Here is a 12,326-nt window from a genome sequence, read left to right on the forward strand (position 1 = left end):
TAGAATAAAAATGTGTCAACACTGAAAGATCTGCCTAGCACAGCAAACCCCAGAATTCCTCAAATGATCAATGCTTGGTCTCACAAAAGAAAAATCCAGGAGCCAGAGATGTAGGTTTAAGAGTTTGTCTAGCATGTGATAAGGCCCTGGGTTCACTCTTGGCACAGGGGAAAATGTCCATTTAAATTGCCAGGCTGACCATTTGGCTTTGATATAATCAACTGTGAAAACTGCTTTGATAACAGTGTCAGCTTCCAAAAGCAGCATTTAGAAATAGTCGCTTACCAAGTCTTGGTGCAGTGGGCCAGGATTTAGCTCAGCAGCATAAGCGCCTGCCTGGCAAGTGCGAGTTCATGGGTTCGATCACCAGTACCAAAAAAAAAAGTCTTGGTGCATCAAAGTAAAGTATCCATAATTAGCTGCCAAGAAAATTAGTGAATTTCTCCTTTTCTAACTATATCACATTAACGGCATCATGTGTAAGACCAGAATTTCTTCATATATTTCAGTATTGATATAATTGAGTATAGAGCTGACAGGAGTCAGGAGCAGGCATGGAAAATCAAATAACTTCTGTTAAGCCAGACATTAAATAAATGTGCAAAGCAAAATTCTAAAAATGTTATGAATTTAAATTATGTAACGTTTATTATTGTTCTCAAAAATAGTTAATTTTTTAAAGGTTTTTAGTTTTAATTTCTAATGCCATGAATATTGATAGATATAACCCATGTAAACAAAAATTCCTTGTGGTTATCAACAATTACTTAAAACAAACTGTTAAGCCTGTGAAAGGATCTTGAGGACAGCCAATTTAATATATGCGATTTTGTACTCCAGTAGCTGTGAATGTATTTTTACAGAATCATGTGATACAGGGCCCGCTGTTTAGTCGTCACACATAGTGTATGTTTACACATACCCAGGGGGATAGACTACAGACTGAGAGACAGGCGCTTTCCTTTGTGAGGCAAGTCCCACATCAGCAAACCAGGAACAGTATTTCCCTGTCTGCAGCTTTCGGGATGTGAAGAATTACATTCAGGACTACCTGTCCCTGCTGGCGAGCAAAGCGTACATACAGGAGGACAAGACTGAACTATACATGCTCTTCATCAACTGCCTGGAGGTGAGCTGGCTGTCACCTCCTGAGTCCCTTTAGCAAATTTCTTTACAGCATAGTTTACACCATGAAAAACCAAGAGTGTCCTGTTTCAGTCAGGGCAGTGATCAGGCGTCCCATTTTGAGGGGGTGGCATTCCTTCACTCTAAGAAATGATGTATGCAGTCATGAGCTTCTTAGTGGCATCTGGTCACCTGCTACCAACAGTGACACCTAGTGCCACCAAAGCTATCTTGTCTCGTGTGCGTGTGCGCTGGTGTCTGCACAGCCATCCCCTGGCCATGCCTTGCTCAGCAGCTGCCGTGGTTGTTGTGGGATGCAGGGGTAGGTGGACGTCCAGGAGCCTATGAGAAGGCAGCACTGAAGTGGACAGATTTGTCACCAGGCATCAAGACTGTGAATGCTTCCGATTGTCGGACATTGGGAAATCTTTTCTTTTTTTTTTTTGTCTTTTTATCGGTACCGGGGATCGAACTCACGACTGCCTGCTTGCAAGACAGGCGCTTATGCCGCTGAGCTAAATCCCCAGCTCCTATTGGGAAATCTTTATTCCCCAAATACTTACAGCACATAGGAAACAAACTGGATGATACAAAATTTTCTCTTTTCCTTTCCCCTAAATAGAAAGGGATATTAGTTTTTCCATGGTTAGAAAAATTTAAGTTCAGATCTACCATATTCTTTGTTTCTGTTATCTCTGTGGAAGCCTACTGTGTGATTCTAGAAAGGGGAGGGCTTGCCTGTTAGGAAAAATTCCATCCTTTGCTTTCTTGTTTTCTATTTGTTAGGATTCAATGCAAGAGAAGACCAGCTTCTGCTCCAGGAGCAGTGAGCCAAGCTACCTGAGGGAGGAAGCCAATTTCCTCCAGTCTTGCTCCCTTAAAAGGCCTGGCCAGGAACCTGCCCCTGTGGCCTCCGTCGAGTACCTGCAGGAATTGGCCAGGGTCCGCCTGTGTCTGGACAGGGCTTCTGACTTCCTCACTGAACTTTCTGAGGACTCAGGCATGTCTTCTCCTAACTTAGCTCAGAAGTATGGGGGCATACCTGTTTGAAGGCGATCTAGCTTCCCCGCGCCTTTTTCCTGGGTGTGTTCTGCACGGTGAGCCCCCATGTCACGCTTGCCCTTACCTTTCAGCACTGACTGGGGAGCAGCAGCGCTACCTGCAGACAGTGGAGAGGTTCTGTACCAACAGCGGGAACGACTGGTACCGCGTGTACCTCATGAGGAAGCTCACCAGCCAGCGCGGGCTGGATTTCCTGCAGTGCTTCTCCAGGCAGGGACACCCGTGCCGCTGGGTGTTTCCCAAGGAAGTCATCAAGGGCCAGGTGTGATGTGGGTCATGGGACATGGAGACTCTACTGGACGCCACGCTGTTGCCATGCTGTGGCTCCCCATTCCCGAATGGAGACTACATATGTATGTCTGATTTGTGCCCTGTACTTTGCACAGGTTTAGATATCTTGCCATATGGCAGGGAGAGGCCTGCATATGTGTATACACATGAGTGTGTGTGCTCCTGGTTTGCTGCTCTCTTGCAGAGTTCATGTAGGCATTAATTTTTCATCGAATTAGACACACAGTAAAAGGATTCTTTGTGCAGCCTTTGCTTTGAGCAAAGTGACAGTGACCCCACTTGCAGGGTGGTCATTGTAACCTCTGCCAGGTAGAAATGGGAGACCTGAGAAGTAAGAACCCATTACTGCACCAGTTTGGCTTTAGGCCCTCTCACCTTTCTTCTCCTGGTTCTCAGAAATTAGTGTGGTCTTACTGCCCTGGGGTTACAGAGTACCACCAAAAATTGTAGCATTTTTATGTTAACAATTGCAATTCAAAGGTGACACATATTGTGTCATCTGGTTTTGGCGTGGTGCTGTGAGTAGAGAAAGCCACCAATTAGAAAGTCAGCATTGGTGTCCCCTGGGCTCTTCCTCTTGTAGAGTCTGCTCTCCCCCGGTGAGCAGTGGCCTGCCCCACACTGGCACCAAGGAGCTCCCAGCTCAACCACCTCCCAGCCTATGGTCATTACTGAGCATCTTTAGTTCTTATGAAGTGTCCTTGCCTGTCCCCTCTGAGGCTAACCCCTGTCCTCCTGGGATTGCAGAAGGATCACCTAAACCAGATGGATGGATACCTGGTGTACGGTGAAGAATACAAGGCCATTCGTGATGCTGTGGGCCACGCCATGCTCCAGTGCAAGACTCCGGGCATCGGGACTGCCCTGACGGTAGGCTGGTCAGGTCCTCTTGCCAGGCTAGTGGCCCTCTTGGAGGCTGCCTCTTGCCTCCATTATGCACAGTGGTACAGGCTGATGCGCAGGAGCAGTGAGCAGAGCTGAGAGGGACACTGTTTGTCAAGAATTCCATTAGCTGGAACAGGGAGTGGGGACAGTTGTGTTGGGCTGATTGGTTACTTCCTCTGAAAATTCGTTTCTGATACAACAGATGCTCACTGAGTCCTGTGTACAATCACAATCTGTTTATTTTGATAAAGATGCAGGGTTTTTAGGATTCTTATCTTTAAATTGTTATGGTCTTCCATCTTCTTTGAGTCCCTGTTCACCCTGGCACTGGGGGGAAGGAGAAAAAAGAAAAGCCTGTTTCTGTTCAGGAAATGTTTCCAAGACCAGAGAAACAGCCTGGAAGGGAACAGATGCTGATCTCTGTTTCTTCTGTCATCACCTGTGTGGTCACCACACGCTGAGTTTGATCTGAGTGTGTGTGGTAACCCTTGCAGCCCGAGTTCTCTGCTGAGATGAAGATCCCTGAGGCACATGGTCCAGGAGTCCAGCGGTCTGGGCACTGACCTGCTCCTTGGTAGCTTAAAGGCTGAGTCCGTGTTCACATGCAAACCACACTGGGTCCTAGCCCTGGGGTATAGACTTGTAACTAGTGGTACTGACTACTGAACCCAGGGCCTTGACATTGAGCTGCATCTCCTGTCGTGGTCTCCCAGAGTGCTGAGATTACAGGTGTGCATTACCACATCCAGGCTGGTCCCTGCTGACTTGGTACCCATCCCTTTGCAGGCCTGTGGGAGCCCACGGTCCCAGCAAGCGGTCTACTTAGTGCTGGCTCTATATAGAGAGGTGGGGACTCTGTTCTACTCCCACAACGCAGACCTGCATCCCAAGCCAGAGGTGAGTGCCCCTTGTCAGGGCTTCCTCGAGGACCTTTCGATGGAGGGACTTTTTTTGTTTTTCAATTTTTTTTTTTTCTTTTTCTCTTTTTCTCGGTACCGGGGATCAAACTCACGACCGCCTGCTTTTAAGGCAGGTGCTTATGCCGCTGAGCTAAATCCCCAGCCCCTATGAGGGACTTTTTTTAATACAGTGAAAGTCACAAACACAAATTATGCTCCCTGTTTTTCAACTAGGGTAAAGGTTTTCGGCCTTGTTATATGCAAATACTATTTTATGTGTATCCCAAAGCATCATAAAAGTCAAGAACATAATATAATATTTACCAAAGTCCCATATGAAAAGTTGGGCTTGGTATGTGGTTATTGTTTCTGAATGAAAAATTCTTCTCTGAAAGATTTCCCCTCAGCTGATGGTAATTTAACCAACCATATTTATCTTAATATTTATTACATATTTGGTATCAAAATGTCACAGAGGGCAAATCTCAAATTCCCAGTCTTAACCTAATGCAAAAAACGTGTTCCTGACAGCACTGCGAAGCTATAAACGAATTCATAGAGGAAAGCAAACTCCTCTCTCCAGAGACCCAGCACTTTGCCACTCTCCTTGTGAACAATGCCCTGCCTCTGCTGCACACGGAGCCTGGCACCAGAAGCCTTGAAGGAACCGTGGTAGAAATGGCCATTCATGCTGCAGCCGTCCTTCTGTGTGGACAGAACCATGTCTTGAAGCCACTAAGGAATTTGGCCTTCTCACCAGCCAACATGCAGGTACTGGGCTCTGACTGCTGTGGCTGTCTTGCAAAAATTCAGTATTTTGTCACTGTAGAGACCACGCTTGCACCTTGAGAACTGTTGAATCTGTTTGCCTTCTGGCTTTTCTCTACCTTTCTTTTTCTGGGGAAGAGGGTGGTACTAGGATTCGAACTCAGAGCCTCATGTTTGTCAGGCGGGCGCTATGCCACTGATCTAAATCCCTGGCCTTTCTCTCTGCCTTTCTGCGCTGCTTTGCCTGAGGTGATGAGGACTTTCCTGCTGTGTCGCACACATCCTCCATGCGTTCTGCCTAAGTCACTGTGGAGGTGGAGAAGAAGTGAGAAGTTAGTTCACAGATGAGACCATGATGCTGAGAGAAGTCAGACACAGGAGACTGACTATCAGAAGGCTCTCTAACCCGAGAAGCCCAATGTGGCAGTCATTTAAAGGGCAAAATAATAGGGAGATGGCAGGAGACAGGGAGGTGGGCTCTGAGAATGGTAAGAGGGCCTAGGGGAAGAAGAAGAGAGCAGAGTGAGGGGCGAAGGGGAAGGCAAGGGATGCAGGTGCAATGTATATAACATAATCTCCAGATCCCCAGATGAATGCAGTTAGGATGTGCCATAAACATGTGAATAAAAATACTTTTAAAAAGTGAGTGGTGTGCTTCCTGTCTGTCAGCCTCCACAGTCAGGCAGGACGCCCACTCACCTGGCCTCTGCCTCTGGTTTTGCAGAACGCTTATCTTCCAACCATGCCTGAAGACCTGCTGGCCCAGGCCACGAGCTGGATGGCTCGGGAAAATGTCCAGTGGTACAGTAAGTATGGGGTAGAGGTGTGCACAGTCCTTGCAGCTTTGAAGAACAATGTGCAGCCACACTAGAGCCTGGATAGGGCCTGGGCTCCCCATGGTTCTGCCTGAAAATTCACAGTCACTTTTGCCCCTGCCTTTGGCAGCCTACAGAGTATGCATGGATCCACACTCCGCTGGGTAGACAGTTTGAATCTTTCCGCTTCTCCATCATGGGAAGGCAATCTGGGCCTGGCCTTCTGCTCTCTGCAGTATGCAGGCTGGGGAGAGGGGTGGGTTGCTACTCCAAGGCTCACTCAAAGGCCAGTCACAGTGCAACAGGTTTTGACCAAAAGGTGGTGCTCTCAAAGTGAAACTGAAGTCAGACATGGTGATGTATCCCTGTAATCCCAGCACTCGGAGAGGCTGACACGGGAGAACTCCAAAGTTGAGCCCAGCCTCAGCAATTTACTAAGATCCTAAATCAAAAAATAAGAAAGGGCTGGGAATGTAGCTCAGAGTGGAGGTGCTGGGCTCCATCCCCAGCATCACAAATGGAAGGAAGAGAGGGAGGGAAGGAAAGAAGGAAGGAGGGAGGGAAGAAATGGAAGATAAAATAATATGACCCATGACTTCATGTGAATTTTGTTGATGCATTGATTAAAATAGTTATTTGGAACTACTTTTTTTTGTTTGTTTTTATCGGTACCGGGGATCGAAGTCATGGCTACCTGCTTGCAAGGCAGGGGCTTATGCCGCTGAGCTAAATCCCCAGCCATGGAACTACTTTTTAAAGTTATGATAAAACATATTCAAGGAAAAGAAAAGCCAAAAGAATGGAAAGATGCAGTCAGACATGGTGGCACACGCCTGTAACCTTAGCTACTCAAGAGGCCCAGGCAGATGGATTGTAGGTTTGAGCCTGGCTTCAAAGTGAGCAAGACCCTGTCTCAAAAAATAAAAAGGGCTCCATGGTAGATAAATACACAATACTGTCTACAATGTCGCCCAGTGATCCCTGTCGTGAATCTGCAATCTGATTTGTCCCTGCACTTATAAAGTTAGATCAAAGCACTCTTCTCTAACATTTATCAAGCGCCGGGGTAAACGGCCGCGACTCACCTGGCAGCATGGTCCGAGGGTTCTGCTGAGGCACTGGTGTGCATCGTACTTGGGTCAGGATCAGAGAGCAGAGCACCAGCTTCTCTTCCTGTGTCAGAAGCCCCCGTTCAATGTGTGTCCCTTGTCTCTCAACAGCTTGTCCCAACGGTCATCCATGCGTCGTGGGAGAGGTGAGTCTTGGCATTGGAGGGAGGAGTGCAGAAAATGTGCATCCTTGTGGGTTGAGAGCAAGGTGGGGTGAGGGGCTCTCCCTCCTGGGGGCTCTGGCAGTGCTACCACTACACAGCTGCGGTGCTCCAGGTTTCAGCCCTGCGTTTCCACCTGGGTGCTGAGCACGGTCCCTTGCTACACCACCAGTGGCTGGCAGCACTCCTGACTCAGCCCACCAGGACGAGAGTAGCCCCTGCATGCAGGGGACATCAGGAATGTCTTCAGACCTTGCCAAAGGACCTCTGGGCCACAGAAGGATGCTGGCTGGGGTCAGTAGCATAGAATGGCCTCTCATCAGCTGGACTCTAGCCAGACAGGAGATGTGGCCTGGTACCAGAGAGAAGCACACACATTTAAGGAGGGTGAGCCATGGAGGAAGACACAGTCTTCCTCTGAATTCCAGAGCATGTCCCGCAGCCTCCATCTGCCATTGCTGAACAATGGGTTTTTCAGGGAACCAACTCCTGTTATTTGATAAGCTGGAGATCTGGAGGGAAATCCTGATATAAAGGCTTAGGCTTTCTGAGCTTGATTTCCTCCCTCAACTGTGAAATGAAATAGAAATAAATTCTTAACTGGTCATGGTGACACATACTCATAATTCCAGCACTCTGGGAGGCTGAGGTAGGAGGATTGCATGTTTAAACCCAGCCTGAGCAAGTTGGCATCTTAAAAATACCGTCTCAACAATTTTGGACCAGGGAATTAGTGGACAGCACCTGCCTGGCAAGCATAAGGTCCTGAGATCAATTCCCAGTACCAAAAAATAACTGACTAAATAAGTAAATAAATAAATTTTTTAAAAATTTTAAAGCTGGGGATTTAGCTCAGCAACTCAAGCACTTACCTCACAAGTGTGAGGTCATGAGTTTGATTCCCTAGTACCAAAAAATAAAACCTATTTTTAAAAAGAGCTGGGGGGGCTGGGGATTTAGCTCAGCGGCATAAGCGTCTGCCTTGCAAGTGCGTGGTCGTGAGTTCAATCCCTGGTACCGGTAAAAATACAAAAAAAGAAAAAAAGAGCTGGGTATGGGCTAGAGATTTAGCTTAGCAGCATAAGCACCTGCCTGGTAAGCACTAAGTCATGAGTTCAATCCCCAGTAACAAAAAAAAGAGCTGGGTCTATAGCTCAGTGCACAGGCCTGGATGTAATGGCTAGTCCCACCCACCCCCCAAAAAAGAAAGGTAAATTAATACATAGGTGGATGGATTCTTAGCTCTAAATCCATGCTCTGACAGGCAGTGTCTGTTGTGGGAGGGCGTTCACAGTACCCAGCAGGACACTATTAGACTGAAAAATGGGCCTTTGGTAGCAATAAATCTATGGTTGAGTTGTTTGTTGGTTTTGGTTTTGGTTTTTTTTTTTTATAAAATCCAGTGGATGTAAAGAAATCTGTTAGGAAGCTGTTTATATGGTTATACCTGGTATTACGTAATGAAGCACTGTGATGCATAGGAGAATGGAAAAAATCCATGACTAGGAGAAAAGAAAGTGGAATCGTGTATGTTTGTGTATAGAGTGCTTCTCTTTGCGGTTAAAACTTAGTCATGCTTAATCTTTAAAACATCATGATCTTTGTATTAGTGACTACCCTGTCCCCAAGGCTCTTGTGTCCCCTAAAGTCCGCCCGTCCCAGGAGAAGCCATCCCAAAGCAGGTGTCAATGCGTAGCAGCTCCCTCACTGACCTCCGTGTCTCGCTGTCCTCCCATTCCCCGCAGTGTGGCAAGCCGATGGAGGAGAGCTTCTGTGTGGACTGCAACGCTGTCGTTGGAGGCCTCAATCACACACCCAACACTGGCTTTCACATCATCCAGTACGTAAGCTCCTTTCCTTCCTGGGCCTCTCACTGTGGGCTCTGGGGCTGTTTCTGATCAGCTAAGAAGTCGGTGCCAGCTGTACATTTACAGGGCCACACTCACAGCTGTGTTCTGCTGGGTCTTGGTGATAAGGTCCCTATGGTCAGCAGTGAGCTATGTCAGCTGTCATTGGCCTTGAATGCAAAACAGATGACATGTGCATTCTTGTTTAGGCCTTCCAGGTGGCCATGGCTCCCTCATGGAGAGACACTTGACATCTGATGCAGACTGGCATGTGGTCTGTAGAACCGAAACAAGGCGTCTGTTTACAGTGCCTTGGCTATATACTCTTCAATGTTCTCTTATTAATCTGAGGAGAGTGAAGGGCACATAATCAATCCCAGCAGGAAGCTTCGGTATCTGTGAGGTGTGGCTCCAGGACACCGCCCTCTCCCAAAACATCATGCTTATTGCACAAAGCGTCATACTATTTGCATACCTACGCATGTCTTCCCCTGTGCTTCAGGTTGTCCCCAGATCTTTAAGACCCTAACACGACATAAAAGCGGACCACATATTTGCTCGGCTGTGTTGTTTAGGGAATACAGACAAGAACAAAGCCTTTCTGTGCTCAGCACAGATGCAGGTTTTTCAGATATTTCTGACTCATTGTTGGTGGAATGTATGTCCTATCCATAGGAGGACCCTCAGTGCCAGCCTTAGGAATCTAGATGGAAATCACCTCCCGGCACCCTGCTTGCTCCTGCTATGGGTGTGGTACTGGGGTTCCTCTTAGATGGCTGGCAGGCCCTACCTGTGTCACCAAACCTCCAACTTCTGTGATACCAGCAAAGCTTAACATATCCCAGCCTTGCTGGGTATGGTGGTGCATGCTTGTAATCACAGCACCCTGGGAGACTAAGGCAGCCTGGGAGAAATAGGAACTTTGAGTCTCTGTCTCAATTTTTTTTTAAAGGTGAGGTATGTAGTTCATGAGAAAACCCTGAATTCCATTTCCAATACTGCAAAAAAAGAAAAATGCAGCCTGTTATCTCCATAAACTGTTAGGATTCCCTTGGATCACTAATATTTCTGTAGCTCCATGTGTCATACTGCATCACCTCTCTGCTCATGATACAATTTTGACGGTGTGGTGTTATATTTCTGTAATTCCAATGTTCGGGAGGCTGACGCAGGAGGATCAAGAGTTTGAGTCCAGCCTGGACTTTATAATAATATCTTGTCAAAAAGAAAGAAAAAGAGGGAAGAGAAGGTTTTGCCAGACCTTTTGACTTGTGAAGATGAGTGTGGACATCCCCCACGTGGATGCATATGTCCCCAACCCTAGCTGATCTGAGACAGGAGTAGGTATAGCTGACACACTGCCATCACCACCAGTCACCACTTTACACCAAGACCCTTTCAGAACCTGGTCAGCCAGAAAGGTGAGTCTAAAGAAGAGGACCCGTAGGCAGGCGGTCTAGAGATACAGAATAAGACGTGCTTTTTATATTGTTCCCTTCAGAACTGGAGACAGAATCTTTACATGTCTTCTCTCGTTTTTTCCAGACCAAACACTGACAGAACGCAGAGCGGCCACGTGCTGGGAAACCCACAGCCCAGGGATGCGGCCGTGGCCCCTGACCGTGCGCTGTCCCCAGCCATCTTCGTTCTCCTCCGGCTGCTCACCCACTTGGCGTTGCTCCTGGGAGCTGCCCAAGGTCCCCAGGTATCACTCCCAGAGCCCTGTGTTTCTGTAAGAACCTTCTATGCTTTTTGGCCCTTTGTCTAAAGGGTCCCAGTCACTGCCTTTGGATTTTGACTCTGTCTGTATACCTAATCCATAAATAACACAGCATTCCTATTTTCTAACTTTCTCCACAGTGGCGTGTGATGGAATGTGGGAGCTCCTTGTCAGATTACATAAAATTCACTTTATTTTTTAATTTTTGAAGTGTTTCATTTTTAAGTGACACAGACTGTTGCACATATTTATAGTGTGACATCTGAGTACATGCACACAGGTGCTGTGAACAGATCATAGAACCCACCTGGAGGATGCAGCACCGTAACCTAGGTGCACACTGGGTGTGGAGAAGTTGGTGGGGCCCAGTGTCCCCCACGCCTTCAAGGCCATAGGGGAAGAAGCAGGAGTGCACTGCATTGTCCCCACCTGAACACTAAGCCAAGGGTGAAACTTGGTTAACGGCAAAGCCAGCAGCAAGCCGGCAGCAGCTGCTGTTTATGGCATGGGTAGACCACTGCATGACCTCTACCATAAACCACACTTCAGCTCGGGGTCAGCGTGCACTTGTGGGGGTCTCTGCTGGGCTACCTTCTCATCCACGTATATTGCTTTGTTCGCTTGCCCCGCAGGCTCTAGGGAACATCATTAGGCCTCCAGTGAGTAACCCAATAGCTTTCCTGCACCAGCACATCCAAAGGAATCTGGAGCAGTTGACCAAGATGCTCGGGAAGAATGCGGACGAGACCAGCCTTGTGGTGCACCTGGTGCTGCGCAGGCTTCTCCAAGAGCAGAGGCCTCTCCCTGGCCAGAGTAAGGAAACCAGCAAGCTCCGGGCCGGCCGACAGTGGGCTGGGGCCACTTCTCATGGCTCCAGAGCAAGTCAGATCCATGGGCATGGGAAACCCGAGAGGACTCTCCTTGCGGAGGGTGGAGGGGCTGCTGTGTTCCTTTATGTGCCCAGCTACGACCTGCGGTATCGGGGCAAGGACACAGGGTTGGCCCACTGTACAGGGCACAAGCAGGCAGTGTGTGTCAGGACCCACTCTCTGCTTTCCTGAATACATCGTTGTTTTTGCTGATGGAATATGTTCACATGTCTGCAGTTTACTAAGTGAGAAAAATCCGGCTACAAAACGTTCCCTCAGCTGGTTTTTCTATTTTGAACATTTGAGTCCATGTAGAACAAAAAGGACTGCGAGATAACTTTGTAAATGGTTCTGAATGGTGGTGTTCAGAGAGATTTTCTTTAAGTCAGCACTGTAAGGACAATGATAAACCAGGCAGATGGTGTATGTCTATAATTCCAGCACTCTGGGAGGCTGAGGCAGGATGATTCCAGGTTCAAGCTAGACCTGGGCAATCTAGCAAGAACGTGTCTGAGAATTAAAAGTTGGGGGTGGTTGGGATCATAGCTCAAGGGGAAGGCCCTGATAATAAAGCAATAAAAAGTTTCGCTCAGGACCAGAGACTGTCTCCACTTCGGGGACTTCTTTGCCAGAAGCCATTATTAGTATGTAGTTTCCATTCCCAGAATGTGTAAGATTTTAGTGAAGGAGGTGATTTCCCACTTAGCTCTGGCAGGCTCATTGGGAAGGAGTTCCTGAGACTCCCACCTGCGGTGGATCCACATTGCTGCCACAG

At 47.7% G+C, this 12,326-nt stretch overlaps 1 protein-coding gene across 1 annotated transcript in view; it reads left to right on the top strand.

Moving 5' to 3' along the window:
• Rnf213 (ring finger protein 213) overlaps nucleotides 1–12,326 on the top strand; it is a 92,722-nt gene that overhangs the window by 70,576 nt on the left and 9,820 nt on the right. Inside the window, exons 47-57 of the mRNA XM_013147143.3 lie at nucleotides 1,018–1,129; nucleotides 1,912–2,125; nucleotides 2,259–2,449; nucleotides 3,226–3,348; nucleotides 4,150–4,260; nucleotides 4,794–5,033; nucleotides 5,755–5,836; nucleotides 7,066–7,100; nucleotides 8,861–8,955; nucleotides 10,508–10,667; nucleotides 11,315–11,495. Coding sequence (XP_013002597.1) covers nucleotides 1,018–1,129; nucleotides 1,912–2,125; nucleotides 2,259–2,449; nucleotides 3,226–3,348; nucleotides 4,150–4,260; nucleotides 4,794–5,033; nucleotides 5,755–5,836; nucleotides 7,066–7,100; nucleotides 8,861–8,955; nucleotides 10,508–10,667; nucleotides 11,315–11,495 — 1,544 coding nt within the window. The remainder of the gene's footprint in view (nucleotides 1–1,017; nucleotides 1,130–1,911; nucleotides 2,126–2,258; nucleotides 2,450–3,225; nucleotides 3,349–4,149; nucleotides 4,261–4,793; nucleotides 5,034–5,754; nucleotides 5,837–7,065; nucleotides 7,101–8,860; nucleotides 8,956–10,507; nucleotides 10,668–11,314; nucleotides 11,496–12,326) is intronic.

This window comes from Cavia porcellus, unplaced genomic scaffold (genome assembly GCF_034190915.1).
Source record: "Cavia porcellus strain 051 isolate PalLab524CR breed Dunkin Hartley unplaced genomic scaffold, mCavPor4.1 scaffold_32, whole genome shotgun sequence".
Taxonomy (NCBI): domain Eukaryota; kingdom Metazoa; phylum Chordata; class Mammalia; order Rodentia; family Caviidae; genus Cavia; species Cavia porcellus.